Source organism: Chroicocephalus ridibundus, chromosome 6 (assembly GCF_963924245.1).
Source record: "Chroicocephalus ridibundus chromosome 6, bChrRid1.1, whole genome shotgun sequence".
NCBI lineage: Eukaryota > Metazoa > Chordata > Aves > Charadriiformes > Laridae > Chroicocephalus > Chroicocephalus ridibundus.
The window spans coordinates 41958093-41975829 of record NC_086289.1 but is presented as its reverse complement, the minus strand read 5'-3'; the positions used below and the strand labels follow the sequence as shown (position 1 = coordinate 41975829).

General features: G+C 47.6%; 1 protein-coding gene across 14 annotated transcripts in view; it reads left to right on the top strand.

The window, feature by feature from the left end:
• The window catches only part of MBNL1 (muscleblind like splicing regulator 1), a 112267-nt gene that overhangs the window by 4037 nt on the left and 90493 nt on the right, over positions 1-17737 (top strand). For 3 of the 14 annotated variants that reach the window (XM_063339950.1, XM_063339948.1, XM_063339944.1), the window contains exon 1: positions 5027-5210. The exons of 2 other annotated variants lie outside the window; for them this stretch is intronic. Coding sequence is in view for 1 of the 12 variants with exons in the window: in XM_063339949.1 (XP_063196019.1) it covers positions 5454-5462 (9 nt within the window). In the remaining 11 variants the exon portion in view is untranslated. Of the gene's footprint in view, positions 1-5024; positions 5211-5307; positions 5463-5880; positions 6030-17737 lie in introns of those variants that run through there. 9 more of the 14 variants (XM_063339951.1, XM_063339947.1, XM_063339953.1 and 6 more) reach the window with 8 other exon arrangements.

Below are 17737 nucleotides of genomic sequence, written 5' to 3'. Positions count from 1 at the left end.
TGCTGCCTGCGCAGGCAGCAGGTACCGAACCCAGCAGGCAGGTCGCTGCATGCTGTCGTGTCAAAATGGACTTGACGGGGAAAATGAAACTAAATAAACCTCATCTAGCAGCACAACCAAATAACGGCTGCGGAGCGAGGCTCTTTGACATGGAGGTAGAGGGGGCTGGGTAGGGAGCTGCCATTCCAGCTGGGACCATCTCAGTGTCCATACCCACCCTGCTCCCACTGTCAAGACAGGACAAGGAGGCACAGTTTAGACACCAGTTACTTTTTAAAGCAGGTTCTGTGTTTAGAAAAGATCATTTGTGCAGACACCGGCCTACTGAAGTTACTTAAGAGAAATCTGGGCAGCGAGGAGTTTGTACAGAAAACTTTGTGACCGGAACAACTGCTATGAAGGTGCCCGGCGTACTGATGCAAGTGTATAGAAAGGAAACGGCCCCACGTATTTCTTTGTGATAGAACAGAAACAGGAAGAGCAACAAATGATCCATTATGGTATTCGTTCCCAGAGACTATCAAGGGACGTGCAACCAGTGCTGAAGTTATCTGAGTGGTACATCTGTACCACCACTGCTATATATAATGACAGGCAAAGTCAGGTAAGTCAGGCAAATATAAAAATATGATGGGATACCAATTATCATTAATTTTTTACTGATCTGGATGAAACTTCGTTGAACCGCAAGTGTAAATTCATGGCATATTTTCCTGAGAAAGAAAAAGGAGTATTTCTTTTTGTCTTTTCAGTCTCTGTTTTCTATTAAAAAAAGCTAAAAAAGATAAACAGAAAATACTGGAACGCTCTCCCAGTCGGTGAGATGCCTTCTCTTCCCCAGGCACTCAGCCCTCCTGAGGCTGCTCCATCTGGGCAGCTCCTGAGGAGGGATGCTCAAGGCATCTCAGTTTCACTGCCGGTTCAGAAGTGCTGCGCGGTCTGTTGCAGGGTGTGATTAGAGCACACAAGAAGAAAAGTTACTTACATTCATGCCAGGCTGTATAATAGAACAGAAAGCCTTAAGAAGGAAACAGCTGGAGTTCAGATCTTTCAAGCGGGTAATATTATTTGTCTCCCAAAGTAAAGCGAGGAATTATTTGTTAAAGCTGAAAAGCACGTTTTTTCACAAAATATCACTCTTTGCTTAGTTCACCCCTGAGTACAGATCAGGAAAAAAGGCAAATTTAAGGGAAAATTTCTTCTGGCCTCCAAGCCTAATAAAGTTCAAAGCAAACAGCAAATTGGTTTGGCTTATTCTGTTACAGATTGAAGGATGTGGCGGATGTAATTCTAAGTGATCATTTAAAATTTCAGAAGTCAACAAAAGCTCAGTATCTATAAATGAATAAAAGTCGCATTCAGTTGCAGTGGAGATGCCACTTTAGTACTGATTTTTTTCATTTATAAGATAAAAATAAACATATTCTGGAATAACTGTGTATGGGTAACAAGTGATGGTCAGAATTATAAACACAAATTACAAGATTTGGGGGAAACAAGACAAGCACAAAAGGAAGAAGCTGGAAAGACAAAGTTCTCACAGCCCTACAACCCCCAGAGTGTTTGCTCGGAAAAAAAGAATTTGGAACAATGTGTCTGTGTTGATAGAGATGTTTAACGCTAGCAAGTGTTAAATACTCCTGATACTTGAGATAAACCCTTTGCCTTCTTCCTTGTCTTCTCTGATGTCAGTGTGCCTTGTAGCTTCCTTGTAGTCACCTTGTAGTCTGCTGTTCCTGCTGACTGGGGGTGAACACCGGCCTCACAGTTTTAAAAAATACATGTCATGGGAGTCCCAGTCTGTGGAAACAGAGAGAGGCTGAAATCAAACCACGTCTGAAAATGGGAGCCTGCTCGGGGAGGGGGGGGAAGGAGGCCATGTGTTTGTTTTCCAGCCGCAGGGCACCACTGCACGACCGCTGCTTGTCACAGCATCCAGCCTCAAGTGTTGCTGTGGCCACCGCGTGCTTCCAGTCGAGAGAACTCGGTGTGGTAGTAAGCAATAGAAGGGATCAGAATTCAGAATAAAGTCAGCAAGGAGCATAAGGTGTAAAGGACAGAGGCATTCGGAGTATCTGGTGTTTCCACACAAAAGGTGGTGGGCAGGGAGAGGCATGTGGGGCACGGGACAACCCAAGCAGCACATGCACCGAAGCATTAAATCAACCCCTGGGCCGTGCCCATGCTGGACTGGGGCACTGGCCTGAGCTGTCAGGGAGCTAGAAGGCAGATCAGGCCAAATTTGAAAACTTCACCATGGAAAAGTCTTCTATAGTTTTTTGTGTTTTAATTTCTGAAGTGCGTGGTACCCAGCCCCTTGCAGCAGCCCTCGAACCCCTTCTCTCGCCGTGCATCCCCCTGAGCTGTAGGCCCTGCCGGTGAAGGACCGATGCATAACAGCTATGGGACTTCAGAAAAAATTGCCTCCTTACAGACACTGTGATGTCTTTTTGGCATGGTGTAGATTATGCTGGCAGCAGAACTTGTTTATAGGATTCACACTCTTTCTCTCTGTAAACACTCATGTGTTTGATTGGCTCTTAATTTTCCTAACCAAAGCGAGGAGAAAGCTCTCTGGATGTGTAGCTGCAAGCATTTGACAAGTCCATTTTGTAATGCTTTCCAAACCTAAGAGCGGATAAAGCCTCTGTGGGAGCTCCCTGTGGTACCTGTCACTCCTGTGCAGAGGTGGGAGCACAGCAATGGCAGCCAGTGGCCGTCGCTGAGCCACCGAGATACCTGTGGGCTGGGGCCGGGCATCATCTAAGGCTTCGGCACCCGCCAGAGCTGCTGGGGCAGAGCCTGCGCTGAGGGGCAAGAAGGGATTTCCTTGTCTTGACTAATTCACCTACTGTTACATTTAGTAACAGGGACCGGGGAGGAACAGAAACTGTTGGAGCGCTTGCTGTTAACAGTTCTCTGAATTGTTCCCTATGGAAGAAAACAGAAATAAAAATTAAAAATTTATGGGAAAAGAGAGGTTTTTTGAAGTATACTCAGCCTTATCAATAAACAGTTTCTTCATATGATATAATACTTGGAAAAAAATACTACGTAAAATGTCTCCTGGAACCAGTGCAAATATTTGTAGGGTTTGGGTGTGAGTTTGGCTAAGACACAACTGCTGCCTTGATATCAAAAGGGAAAGTCAGAGAATCCTGCCACTGCTTTTATTAAAATGGTAAAATATAGAGAACTGAAAAACATAGTTTTCAAAGGCACGGGACTCTCTTATAGAAAATGGGGGGAAAAAAAGGGAATTAACAATGTAAGAGGTCTATTGTGAGCCTCAGGGATGGAACAGACTGCAGACTGTAAAAGAGAAGTATAGATCAAAAAGAGTAAACCTCGGCAGGGTCAGAGGAAGAAAGAGCTAGAAGAGGGACCACAAAAGGTCACTTAATCCATTCCCTCACCCCAGGCAGGATGGAGCATACCTAAATCACTCCTCCAGATGAGTGCCTAACCTTGATTTAGTATGCTTGCCAGTCCTTTTTTTTCCCCTCTAAGTCTAGCCTGAATCTCTCTCTCTGCAGTTTAAGCCCATCTTCTTGTCCTCACTACCATAAATACAGACGAGATTGTTCCCTGCTCTTTATGGTGTCCTTAAATCTTGGAAGATCATTGCTGTGCTTCCTCCAGTCTTGGTGTTGGCAGGCTATTTCCAGTTCTTTCCATTGTTTTGTCCCTACAACCATCTCTGGAGCTCCGATCCCGCTTCCCTTGTCTTGATGGGCGAACACTGTTGGGACTGGCCCCCATGCGTCCCCTGGTGTCTCATGCATCCCGCTGCTGGCAGCCTGTCTGCCTCTCTGCATTCTTTGGGTGTACGTCCTTCTCTTTTTCTGCCCCTTAGGTTAGTGCCACGTTGTTTTGTTAAGATTCCTCTGCATGTGGCCCTAGATTTGAGTGTTCTAGCAAGGGACATATTTACGTTGTGTCTGACTAATCTACAGCTCTGGGGCCCTCAGCGCAGGAAAGACATGGACCTGTTGGAGTGGCTCTGGAGGAGGGCTGCGGAGATAATCAGAGGCTGGAGTCCCTCTGCTGTGAGGACAGGCTGAGAGAGTTGGGGGTGTTCAGCCTGGAGAAGAGAAGGCTTCAGGGAGACCTCAGAGCCCCTTCCAGTCCCTAAAGGGGCTACAGGAAAGCTGGGGAGGGACTCTGGATCAGGGAGCGGAGTGATAGGACGAGGGGTAACGCTTTTAAACTGAAAGAGGGCAGATTTGGATTAGATACTAGGAAGAAATTCTTGACTGTGAGGGTGGTGAGCCCCTGTCCCAGGTTGCCCAGAGAAGCTGTGGCTGCCCCATCCCTGGAGGTGTTCAGGGCCAGGCTGGATGGGGCTTGGAGCGGCCTGGTGTGGTGGGAGGTGTCCCTGCCCAGGGCGGGGGGGTGGAACTAGATGATCTTTAAGGTCCCTTCCAACCTAAACCATTCTATGATTCTAATGCATCTCCTTTTTTTGCACTGCTCCTGTTGGCATCACCAGCATGGCTGTACCAATGCCAACCCGAGTGAGCCTCGTCAGAGCAGAACTGGTGCCTCAGTGATGGGCGTGCTGGTCTGGAAGGGACCATGTCTCTTCAGCGCACCAGGAGGCTCAGAGCAGTGCCCAGCCATCGCAGTGGGTGCCGGCCCCATCTGTGGGGTGCCCCGGGGTGCCCTGCACCATCCGGCACAGCCCCCCGGGGACCCTAGGGGCCTTCGAGCTCACCTTGTTGGAACCTCACGGGCTAAAATATCCCACCCGCAACGTGCTTTATTTGCCAGGATGAAGGCTGCGTGGGAAATGGGATGAAAGCGCGGCCCTTTTGCCTGCTCTGGCACGACGATCAGCCTTATCGCCTCATTAAAGGACCAGCATTTGTTGTGGGGGTCTGGAAAAACAGTAGTACGATGTCTAGTGCAGTCTGAGGACGCCGGGGCGGGCGGCGGAGTCGGCAGGGCTGCTCTGCCGGAGACATTTTCCACTCCCTTCCCTCCCCCCGCTTTTTTTTTTTTTTTTTTTTTTTCTTTCCCTTTCCTCCGAGCCCGGAGGCGGCGGCGGGGCCGGGCACGTGTGCTGGGGCCCGGGCACCGTGACTCATGAGGCGCCGGGCCGCTCCGCCGCGGGGAGGATGAGGGAAGCGAGTCCCCGGGGGAGGCCAGCCCGCCACCGTCCCCTCCGTCCCGTCTCGCCGGCATCCCGGAGCCTGCGCCTGCATTAGGTGAGCGCGGGGGGCAGGGGCTCCCCGCGGGGCCCTGACGGGGCCCGGGGCCGCGCTTCCGGGCGGGGCGGGGGCGGCGGCGGAAGCCGGGGCCGGGGCCGGCGCGGGGAGCCCGGGCCGCTGCCGCCGCCTCCCGCCCGCCGCGCCGGCGGCGCTGTCAGCATGCGCCCCTGACTGGGCCGGGCCGCCGCGGCCGCCACCGCCGTGCCCGGGCCGGGCCGCCGCCCGCCCGCCCCGCCAGCAATGCCTGAGGTGAGTGCCGGCGGGGGCCGTGCGGCTCCGCCACCCCCGGCCCGGCGGCCCCCTCCCGGCGCGGCGGCTGTGGGCGGCGGCCTGCCCGGGGCGGCGGCGCGGGGGTGGGGGGGGTTCTCGGCCCCGCTTTGACACGGCCCCGCCGGGGGGAGCCGCCGTCCTCCGGCGGGGGGGGCAGGGAGCGGCGCGGCCCCGCTGCCCTGCCTGGCGCCGGCGGGGCCGGGGGTGCGACAGCCCGGCTGTGGGAGCCGGGAGCGGCCCCAGGGTTCGGGGGAGGGAGAGCCCCGGGGGCGGGAGGGCCGGGCCGGGCCGGTGGCGGGGGCCGGGGCGGCGGGGCGGCCATGGCAGGCCGCGGTGCGGGGCTCCCGCCCGGCCGCGCCTCTCTCCTGGGAATGCGGGTGCTCAAAAAAAGCGCAGTTATTTGGGTTAGATTGTTAAAGAAGACGGTGTAACTTCAAAGGGACGTCGGCGGTCTGGGCGCGCATCGCGGCGTCGGGCCGCATCCCGGCACTGGCTGTGCTGCCTGTCCCCTCGGGAGGGCCTGCGTTAACGGCGTGGTGGAAATAGGTATTATTTTTTTATTCTTTTTGGAGAAAGTTCTTGAATTCAGAACTTTGTCTCACATCGAGTTACTGTAAACAAATCAGTTTGTGAAGACGTTAGTATAGTGGAAGAGAAAAAGGGAGAAAAGCCTTTTTAGAATGTTTATTTTAGAAAAACATATGATTATTTCTTTTAGAAATGAATTATTTTTTTTGGTGATTTTTTGAGGGGGGAATATATGCTGCAAAACATGTCAGTCGCAGAAGGACACAGGTGACAAAGATGTAGAGATTAGTGAAACTGCATGAGAGCAGGTTCAACAGAGATGTAACTGACAGGTACATAAATAATGAATAGTAACACTGAATAAATAGCTGGACTACATCTTTGGCAGTACGGAAAAAGGGTTCTAATGAGAGTGACAACAAGGAAATAATTTGCATAATGAATAATTAACTGACGGTACTTACTACTGCAGGGGAGGTTTCAGGGTGAGCACCTGAGGTTGGGCGCTTGGATGAGTCTCAGGCTCCTGGCTGGGCCCAGCCTGCGTATGTTGGGAGCTGACATACATACAACAATATTATGACAATTTAAAGTAGATAAAAAAGAAAATAAAGGCTTGGCATCCCCAGCTTCACTGGAATGGGTGACAGAAGTGCTGTGGGTGGAAGGCCGGGAGGTAGCAGTGCAGAAACCTGAGGTGTTGGGCGTCCCCCCACTTGCCGGGCTGCGGGGGGAGCACTGCCCAGGAAGTTTCCTGCGGCGCGGCGTGGAGCATCCCGATGGCCCCTCCGGAGGGGACCGGGTGCTGGGTGCACGCCGAGCTGAGCTCTGCGGTGGCAGCCTGTGCTTTGACAATTTAAACTTTGTGAGGCCTATGTCAGTCTGCTATCCTCGGCTCGTGTCGGATAGGGTGTGGACCAGGACATTGTAAAATGGAATCGAGCTTCCCTGGATTTAAAGGTTGGGCTTCTGAGCTACAGAACTCCTTTAGGCTTAGTTGTAACAAAAGGTGTTTAAATAGAAAAGTGATGGCGATGATTGAACGTTTCAAGTTTAACAAGCAGTTAGTCTCCAGACTTGAGAAAATTTTGAAAACTTATTACCCTGTATGTTGTATGTATGAATTAACGGTAGTTGTGAAGCCTGCCTAATCTATGTGACACCTAAAAATACAGGATTGTGCAGTTGTTATTTACTTGGGCTACTGAGGGAAGATACACAGGCAACAGGTTTCTTAGTCTGATACATGAGAGAGAAAGTGACAGGGCGTATTTATTGTCTCATTTCCTTAAAGCCATCATTGGATTAAATTTATTTTGAATGGCAGGCAAGGGTCTGAGTCCAAGGATGCTTTGTTGTACTCTGAGGCATTTGTATCAATGGGCGAAATTGGGGCATTGTGTGAGCAATTTGTAGTTTGCTTGAGTCGGGAAACAGTGCCAAAGCTGTCCTGTGAAACCCCCTCTCCGCTGCAGCAGAGGGTATGGTTTCTATACATCGACTGCACAGCGCCAGCCTTCCCTGCGATGCGAACAGCCTTGCTTTGTGATTTCTTTTCATTTAGCCACAAAATCCTCCTTTATGCTCGCTGTCTCAGAAGTGTTGTGAGGCACAGCTGTGCCACGTGCCGGACAGGCGCAAGCTTCATGTTTTTCTGGGCTGAAAGCTGTACTGCAAACACGGGAAGTGGCCAGTTCAGAGGTATCCAATGACTGCCTACAGCTCCAAGCCTCCGAGGCAGATGTCTGATCCACGTTCTTCACCCTCGTGGGAGAAGATGTTAGAGTTGTAGATCTGGGAGATTAACGAGGTAATGGATAGTATCTGTCTTCAGGAGTACCAACAAAACAGTTTAATTAGTGGAAGCAGAGAATTTTAATTTAAAATTTCTCTGGTATATTATTATCTAATTGCGGAAGTAATCATAATCATAATTTAGAATATTACCTGGAGGTTTCTCTGTAGGCAATGAGGGCCAAGGAGTTACTCTCTTTGCCTCGGTGCGGTCAGTGTACCGTGTCATGGGCCCGATTCATCCTGGGGAGACCTGGGAGATTGTGAAAGCATAATCCTAAGCAAGATCCGGGCATGGGTGGTTAGTAGGGTGCCGTGCGGGTTCTTGGAGCACCTCACCATCATGCACAGTAGCCACACCACAGGCCCCTCGGAAGGGCTGGGGCCGTGGGCAGACTCTGCCACTGCTGGCCACAGCATGCTGGGGGGGCACCTGAAAATTCCAGGGGTTTTGGCTGATTTTACTTCAGACTGGAAATGCCGTTAGTTTGTTCTGCTTTGGGAATTTCAGCAATATAATCAGAAATAAATAAGTGTGACTTAAGCTGCTTCAAGCCGTAAATGTAGACGTTCATTTTTAGTTTTGAAGAAAGGTTAATTTTGTTTGGTATTAATCCACGTCTTGAATTCTACTACTTTGTTGCTTCACTAAGTCTCAGATGCTGTTCATATTTTCCTAGTATTACTAGGTTATAATTACTGAATTTACATTCTGCTGCCTATAGTGAGGCCAAGGATTGAATAAACTGACAGTTTTAGACACCTCTGTGACAAATACCACACACTGACAAGCATTTGAAAGTAGCAGGTGCTGTTGTTGCTTTCTTTTATAACTTAGTTTGCATGGAGGTTTCTGGTGCTTGTCCAGTTCGCACGTCTCAGGAGCACTGAAAATGCTACTTTCCAGAAGTGTATAAGCAGGGAATATACTACTGAAGAGAATCTGTAACGTCATTCACTGCAGCCTGCCCAGCAAGGGATTTTCAGAGGACTGGTAAACGTGGCCTTTGCACAATGTCCCAGCGGCATCGCTTTGCATCCCTGCAAATATGACTTCCCTGAGCTTAGAGCCCGTGGATATTGTAAACCTGGAAAATAAATTTGAAGTACAGGAGATGGTGATGCATCACACCAAACAGCTGCAACAAACATTAAACAGTCAAAAGGGTGTTGCTCCACAGGGCCATTATTTTGGTTGCCCAGAGGAGACAGCCTGTTAAAGCTGCATGGTTTTAACCGTCCATGGCCACAGCAAAGGTTCTTATATGCGTGCTGTAGATGAAAATCTCGCGTGCTGTAGATGAAGATAGAGTCCAGTTTGGATTAAACCATACACTTTCCCCTCTGTTTTTATTTCCTTTAAGTACTTGTTTTATTCAGCTGCTTCAGATTTAATGCGAAGGTGGTAACGACACAGGAATGCCTGTAATTAGGAGGATGAGCCTTAGCACCTCTTGATGTCCAGAATAGAGGATGATTGCTACTTAGGAACCGCATGTGTACAAACTGCAAACATCGTTTTTCTAACAGTACTAACACAGAGGAAGTCACACTTGTTGCATTTTAAAAGATGCTTTGCATTAACTCTTCATTACTTTGAAAGGCTTAATGTGTGTTTTCCTTTGCCTCATGCACATTTCAAATGCTATGAAGAGGTGATTTTGCTGTTAGCAAAGACCAGCTTATTAAGATAAAACTGCAAAAAAAGTGCTGTTCCCTTTTGGTGTCATATTTTTATGATTTTTGTCCATGCCGAGGATGACTTCAGTAATTATGAATATTTATCAAAAAATTCCTGCAGCTACTCCTGTCTAGAAGGAATTTTACTGTGGTTGTATTTTGTATATTTTTGTGACGATTTTCCAGTATGAACAGGGAAGGACACTCATGTCGGTGATCAGGTGTTACCTGAAATAATCTGGTTTTTTTACTGTTGTTCATTTGTAAGAGGTGGCAGACTAATCCTGCACGCAAACGTGCAGGTGCTGCCAGAGGGTCCAGAGATCTGCTGCAGCGTGAGCAAAGCTCGGATGTGTAGATCCAGGATTTCGGTTAATGTGTTTTATACACCTAACAGCTGTAAGGTGTTGAATCTGGCTGGGTTTGATCACTTCCCTGGGGACTTGTATGTTTAAATCTGTCCTGCTGATTTCAGCCCCACACGGGGCAGAGGGGTGGCAGGGGGACCTGGGGCAGGCAGAGGCTCCAGGGCTTTCCTTTGCCTGCGTATGTGGTGGTCCCCACTATTTGTGTTCCTTAGGGATTAGAGCAGTTGCCTAGGGTTATTATTATTATTTTTATTTTATTAGCAATTATATATTGTAAACTTAGTTTCCCAAGTAATGCAGCAAAGTAAACAACATTTCCTTCCTAGTACCCCATAATTATTTACCAAAAGGATAAACATGTGAATGGTGTTTTATTGCTATCCTCAGTCACATTTGGAGTCTGTTCTGCTCGGGGTATGTGCAATTGTAATTCCCATTAGTGTCAATGAGAGTTCGCAGCAATTAACAAGGAAAGAGAAGGAACCATTAAAACAGTATCACAGTTGTGATGAAACGTGAACGCATCCCAAGATAAAAAAATATGTTCTAAGATAAAAAAAAATACACATTTAATATAAAAAGATGTGAAGGTTTTGCATATGGCACTGTATAGTGGAGCGTGGTTCCTGTTAAGGCTGTTCAAGCGAGCAGTCCATGTCTCCCATTCTACCTTCGGCAGTTTGTGCAGGGCGAACATCTTAGTCATTGCTTCCTTTGGAGAATAAAGCTAGTGACAAATGTTGTTTTACGCTGTTCTGTGCATTCAGAACCAGCAGTAAGTTTTCCTGCTCTGTGGCTGGTATGAAATTTCATCTGTAACTTGGGTGGAAGCAAGAGGAGAGCCCAGCAGCAGCGCCGAACTGGTGCAGGTCACCGCATACAGGGCTGCCCATGCCTGCCGGGCTCATTGACGGCCATGTGAGGGTTTGGTGTGCTGACCTTGAGATGAAATCCAGCTATGTGTCAGGAGAATTGCTTTTCCCCTGGGATCAATTAATTTTTTAAAATGTCTGCTTGCTGTCAGTTACTACCCTGTGAAATAGTCCTTGTTTTAAATTATGTGCATATTCTGCATTGTTATAAAAGACTATTTTTATCCAAGATATCTTTATTAGAAGTACCTGGGAGAACTCTATTTTAATGTACTATAACAAAAAAAAAGTCAACATTTGCAGTAGCTACTGTTTGTCCTCACTAAAGTCTCACTTTAGTTCTCACTAAATGCAGCTTGAATTTTTAATGGAATGATCACTATTTGGTATTAATTAGAAATATCAGCAGCAGTTTATAAGGTAAAAGTATAGTTTTGTCACTAGGATGCTAAATAGTGCAGTCAGAGCTCATTTTTGTTTGCACAGGAAAACCGAGGAAGCCGGGACTAAGTAAACCAAAACTGTCCGTGAGTTTTGCGTAGCCAGAGTATTGTTTCCATAAGGCAAGTGTATAATCAGCGTTACCCAGCATGGGGGCACAGGTAGTGCTGCCCCTGACTCTGTGTGTCCTTCTGGAGCTGCCGGTCGCTGCTGGCGACGAGTCTTGGGGAGAAGCAACTTCCAGCCCTTCTTTGAGCACTCTCAGTAAGCGTGCAACTGCCTGTGTTGCTCTTCGGACCTTTTGGCAAATATGCCAAATATTTGTTTTCACAAAAAAAAAATATTTTGGGGCATAAATATGCAAGCTGTATATTGGTGGCTGAATCAGAATGAATTTCAGTGCAATAAAAAGATGCGAGTACTTCTTAAAGTTAAAATATGGGTTAAAATTTGTCTCGTCACTTGACATTTTGAGAAGTGAGCTTTCACATAGCCCTCCATTGCTAGCCCAGCTGTATTTGACTCATTTTATCAGTTCTTTCTTTGAATTTACAGGTGGCAGTTTAAACTTCTGCATATAGCCCAGGTTTTCCTATTGGAAGCATACCTTACTGTCGGCCCCTGAGGGAGGCTGCTGTTGTAAAAGGCATTTTTTTCACTTGCATACCTGCCATTAACGTTACATTCAGAGTTGGTTCTTACAAAAGTGCGTCAGTCTTCCTTGCAGTGTCACAGAAAAAAATTAACGGAGCACGCACGGAGTTTTCCCCTTATCGCACTGTACCACATTTTATATATCTTGTAGTGAGATGTTTTGTTTCTACGGTTTCAGGCTTTGTGTTTCAGAAGATTAATAGACTTAGCAGCCCTGTTTGCTAAGCTTAGTGATGATAACAATGTAATAAGTCATGAGACGGTCGCAGATCGTCTGGCAAGTCAAAAGAGGCCTTGGGCTTGAACTTGGAGCAGGTATTATTTGGAGAGAAATGTAAAACGTTGAAAGCATTATAAATAACCTGGCCTGACTTGGGTGGCTGCAAGTTCAAGTTTGTGTGAAGAGCCTGCATGGGAAGCTCAGCTGACAGCGTCTGCATTCACCATCTATACCTATCCATGGATAGAGCAAGCGGTGTTTGTAAAGTACATGACAGTATTTCATGCGGCAGGTCCCAAGCATGGAATGGTTCATCTGGCCGCGCTCAGCGCAGGCTGGAGGAGCGGAGGTGGCGCTTGCCGGACCACCGGTTCCTGCAGCCCTCGCTGCCCACATTCCGGCTGTGCCATTGGCTCCTGTGCCAGCGAGTCCGGCTGCGAGCGGTGAGTAAGGGCTTGGGAACCCTGAGCATGTTTGGGCTCCGGGCCCAATCCTGCTTCCAGAGAAGTTAATGGGAATTTTTCCTTCTAAAAAAGGGAGAGCGGTCAGAGCTCCTCAGCTCAGTTCTGCAAGGCCCTCTGCACTCCTCTCTTGGTAGTCCTTTGGCCCCCAGCTCCCACTCTGCGTGGGGAGGAGATGGTCCCACGGCGGGTTGGCTGCAGCGGGGCATGTGGGATGGGAGCGTGCAGGACAGGAGCGAGCTCCTGAGACCGCTTCAGCTCTGGCATCACAATCACATTATCTCTGCTGCAGTGACACCTACACAGTATTCAAGGAGATAAGCTTTTCTTTTAAGTTTAAGTAAATTGCTCTAGGAGAAAATGAAGTTTACTGCATTAATTGGGTCTAGATATACCTGAGGTCTTGAGCCTTTAAACTCCGTGCTCCCTGGGGACACCGTAGAGGAGCGTGCAGGCTCCGGGAGCTCGCTGAACCAGGCAGATGTGTCAGGTTTTCCGAGCAGGTTGCCAAGCTGAAGGCAGCAATAATCAGGCCTGGATTCACCATAGAAAATACGTGTCTCGGTGTGCGCAGGCGCCCAAGAGCCGGTGCTCCAACATCTGCCCAATGTTGTTGGCAGAGGCACAGGCGGGATGGGGGGCTGGCTGTGTGGAACCACCCCCCCTTCCTCCTCCTCGCCGAGCCCCAGGATTGGCACTCGCCGTCCTGACTGACGCTGGCTATTTTGGCGGTGCTTGTGCCATCTGGTTTCCATGGAAGAAGGGTCCTGTCAACTGCGCATACTGATAAACACAGCATGATTTACTTGTGAGAAATATACTCTAGTGGTTTTTTTTTTTTCTGTGACTCTCTGAGACTGGGGGGAAAAAAAAATCCGAGCAAAAATGTTTGTTCCAGTGTTTGGAAGACTCTTTTAGCACCTGGGCAGCGTTCTTGACTTCGTGTGATCGCTTCTGGTTTTCAGTGAAATCCTTTCCATATGTAATTTTATAGGGGAATCCTTCAGTGCTGGATACGTAGCCAAAACTTAAAGTGACTTTGAGACTTCTTTCACAAGCAGTGCAAAATCAAAGGTAGTGAGTCCGTGATACTGATAATGTAATTTTGTGCTTTTCAGCCTTTTGATGTGTAACAGTTAGAAATGTTCTTCTGGGAGTGCAGGCACTTACTGCTATGACTTAGCTCTGCAGACTGCTTAGAAGGAAGTCCCTGGGAAAATATCTTGCTTGCTGCTTATCAGCATTTTATTGAGCTCCTGTATTTATGTGCAAATATATTTGATAAATAAATCTTTAATGATGCAATTTTATGTGAAAAGTAGACGCAGCTCTGTTCAATTCTTCTAATTAAATACAGCTCATGGTGTCAACTAAAATGCAAGAATTTGAACTTCTTTCACTCATTTTTCTGCCTGCCTGGCAAAATTATTGCTTTGGGTTTGTTTGTTTTGTTTTCTACAACATCTGAGCATTCTGTCTTTAATCCCCATTTTTATAAAAATTGCTTTTTCTTAAATCTTTTCAGAAGCTATTTTCCAGATATCCCGTGTTTTTAGTGTAAGACTAGAATTTCAAGCTTTCGTATTTGGTATTTTTAAATGGCTTTTAGATGTAAGAGTGAGAACACAAGGAAAATGGTAACCTTTTGAGCTTTTTTCCAAAATTCCTTCCCTGTGCTGTTCAATTTGAGTAGCTTGCGCAGGTACGTCAATGAAAAAGAAGACGCATTGAGGAGAACTCAAGTAGAAGATAGAGAGGAATCTTCCATGTGAGGAATATCTTGGGAAAGCAGATGAGAACAGCGGAGGTGGACAGTGATGATAAATGGTTTGGGTATGATGTGAGCCTCCTAAAGACAAGAGTTCCTTGGAGCGGTGCTGGGGGGATCGCTGGGTGCTCTTGTCCCTGGAGGCTGATGGGTGGCTCGGCTGTTGTCCCTGTGCTGGCTCCCTGAGCACGTGGGCTCATGGCTTTGCTGTCTACTTGTCCGGGGGACCTCTGCCGCAGCTCTTCTCTAGAAAGAAAATAGACAAGGAGCTGTGGAGTTAGTGCTCAGGGCATAAGTGGCACCATTAGATGGGCATGAGCACTTTTTTGTCTTGGGTTTTCATAGGGCATCATCTTGAAGCTGTTATTTTGGCTTGTTTCAACATGATGAGTGTTGAAAGTAACAGGGGTATAAGCTGAGTTTTCAGATAATTTTAAAAAATGGTCTAAGATTTTTGGTCCACACCTGTGATCTTTTGACATGTTAACATTGGTATTTTTATTCTGTTGTAGCAGGCGGTTTGGGGAAAATTATCCATTTTTATGTTGCGTGTATATATAGAGGCCATTTCTTCTGCAAGAAGAAGTGATGGGAGTTTGAAGGTTCTGTGTTTTGTGATTTGGCAGCAGTTGAGCATAGAAAAGGTTGTCTACAGAGCGAGCAGAAAGGACACAGTTCACTCCCTGCTCACGAAGGAGACTACTGGAGGGAGCCTGGACTGTCAGCCTTGTGTGCAGGGCTCTGCTGGGGCGGTGGGCAGTGCTGCCCCTCAGCAGAGCGGGCTCAGAGCGAGTCATGGGCACGTCTTCAGGGGGATGACAAATAAAAGCAATCCAGCAGCTCTTACAATGTGAGACTATGAGGAGTGCAAGGACGCAAGAGGGTAATGAGGGGATTGCATTTGTTCTGCCTCAGAGACATTCCTTGATTGTTCCGTGGAAGATGGGAGCTCGGAATCTGAACTCGGGAGTTCAGATAGCTCAGCTGTGTGACAGCTATAAATAAAAACTCAGCAAGGTAGTGGTTACAACACAATCTATAACCCAGAAACAAAAACTATTAAAGATGTGTCTGGCTGAGCTGGAAACCCCCTGTAGCTACCATTTGTGGTGATGCAGAAGGTGCCACCACACCCACTGCACCTTCCACGCCAGGATGCTGCTTGCTCTTTTTCTCTTTTTTTAATATGATAAGTTTAGTGAGCTCAGATGACAACAGCCTGTGGGAGATCTCTTGTGCCTTCACGTGTTACACCAACGGTGTCCCTGAAGCCGTTCTTGCTCAGTGGCCTCAGGAACACCCCAGGACTCCATGGTGGCACTGGCTGGGGTTTCTACTGCGGCGCTGGCTGCAGGCGTGCTGGCCTTGCAGCTCCCTCCTGTATAAGCACAGACCCCCTAGAAGAGCTGAAGAAACCAGAAATCTTTTTTTCATCCTCCCCCAAGTTCATCTTTATAACCCACAGCAAAAGGCTAAAAATGAGAGAAAAGTTGTATCCAAGTGTGCACTGAAGCAGCATTACACCAGCTGGGTCATTCCAACAACGGGGAATCCATGAGCAAGATGAGTGTTATTAAAACTCATCACCAAAGCCAGCTCTTGATGGAGGAGGGGAGGAAGGCAAACCCTAAACACCTGTGCGCAGGGCACTGCTGTGGCAAGAGGTTGTCCCCAGGACCTGCCTCACTGCCCCCCTTGCTGGGGACACCCTGTTCAGGGGTTACAGCTCGCCTCCGCCAGCCACCATGTTTCTCTGTGCTGAGGTTTTGTGCAGAAGAAGCTGTTCTGAACAGGGGCCGTTAGTGGGTTGTTTTTCATGGTTATTGTTAGCTATGTAAATATCATGATTCAAGATGAACACGCATAACAAAAAATTATAGCAAATACTGATTTTTAAAAATGGTCTCAAAGACATTTTTCACTTCTTTCCTAAGATAAAGCATAGTCATTCAGTTTTTGTTACTTCTTTTTAATACTGGTGACTAATTTGGAGCTTTTCCTTGATGTCTGAAGACACACGTATTTATTTAGCTTGGGTGAGATTGTTCACAATACAAAAGTAATCACATCAATTAGTGTTTCTGTGATGCTGAGCACTGTATGCGTAGTGATCTCTGTTAAGTCAAGGAAAGCGTCTCCTAAACTTGATTAATTTTGCTCTATACTGAAGAATCATTTTGCTCTTATAGTAGTGCATAGCAGTTATCTTGGGTACCTCAGATGGTGACAGAGCATAGAGTTAAACACGCCATTCTCTGGGATTTAAATTCTTACATAAATAATAAAAATAAATTTTTTTAGTTTAATTGTCTTTTCTGATAAGTCATACAGGCTTTTTTACTGTGCTGGAAGGAGATGACTGATAACTATAAATTAAGGCCAGAATGTGTTAAAACCTAGAAAATACTCTGGTTTGGATTTGAGATTCTTTGAGACACAGAAAGCTTTGAACTGAAAGGCAGCCGGCTTTATCTCCTGTCTTGCAACAGATGCTGGAGTAGTTTTCCAGCACTGTCCTTGCCTTGTGATTCATGTTAACATTACCGGGAGCCAGGCAGTGACATCCTTGCACCAAGCTGGCCATGCTCCCTGTCCTTGGTGGCCCTGGTGTGGCAGTGGTGCTATTGTGGGCGACTGTGGGACTTTCAGAGGCGTGGGTCCCTGGAGGTGCTGTGTCAGGGTGCTGCTGTCTGTGCTGGGGTCCTGGGGGTGCTGCTCTCCTGCAGTTCCTACCACATCAGCAACCCCGTTTTCACCCGTTCCCATACCATTTTCTCATCCTTGGGAGAGAAGCATGTGATTGTCACAGTTCACCATTACTGAGCTGAAGTGACCCAGCCATCAAAACCTGAGTTCTAACTTGCAGTTGAAAGTGGAACTGTGTCATGAGTTCCTCATTAGCTGTATTCGTGTCCCTTTTTGTTTGCCCTCAAGTCAGATGCAAGATGAAGCAATGAACGTAATTATAACTTCTGATTGGCCTGGCTAGCAGCGTGCCGTTGGGGCAGCGGGCAGTTGGTGGGGAGGTGCTCTGCATTAGATTTCACTGAAGATGCTGCAGTGCTCCCCAGCAGTCCGTCTGCGGCAGCCGCCTCTCCACAGGGTGAGCAGGGCCCTTGACGTGTGCAAGGATGTGGTAGCTGCATCCAGGCTCTGAATTCATAATTATTCACATAACAAAATGATCAGCATGCTGTCCTGCAGCATGGCGGTCAAGAAGAGTAAGGGCGAGAACTTGGAAATCTGGAGTTTGGTGATGGGAGCAAACATGGGAGGGGGTGCCTGAACTGGGGCAGGTTAGAGAAGCTAAGTGGAGGAGCTTGTTGGCTGGAGCAAATGTTACTAGCAATAAATTAATAATACTGTTAGTTCTGACCATGTATATACCATAATCTATCAGGTGCTCACCTCGTGGTCTCCCAAAACTCATTTTACCCGCTGCTTTATCCATCCGTTTCTGCAGAAGGA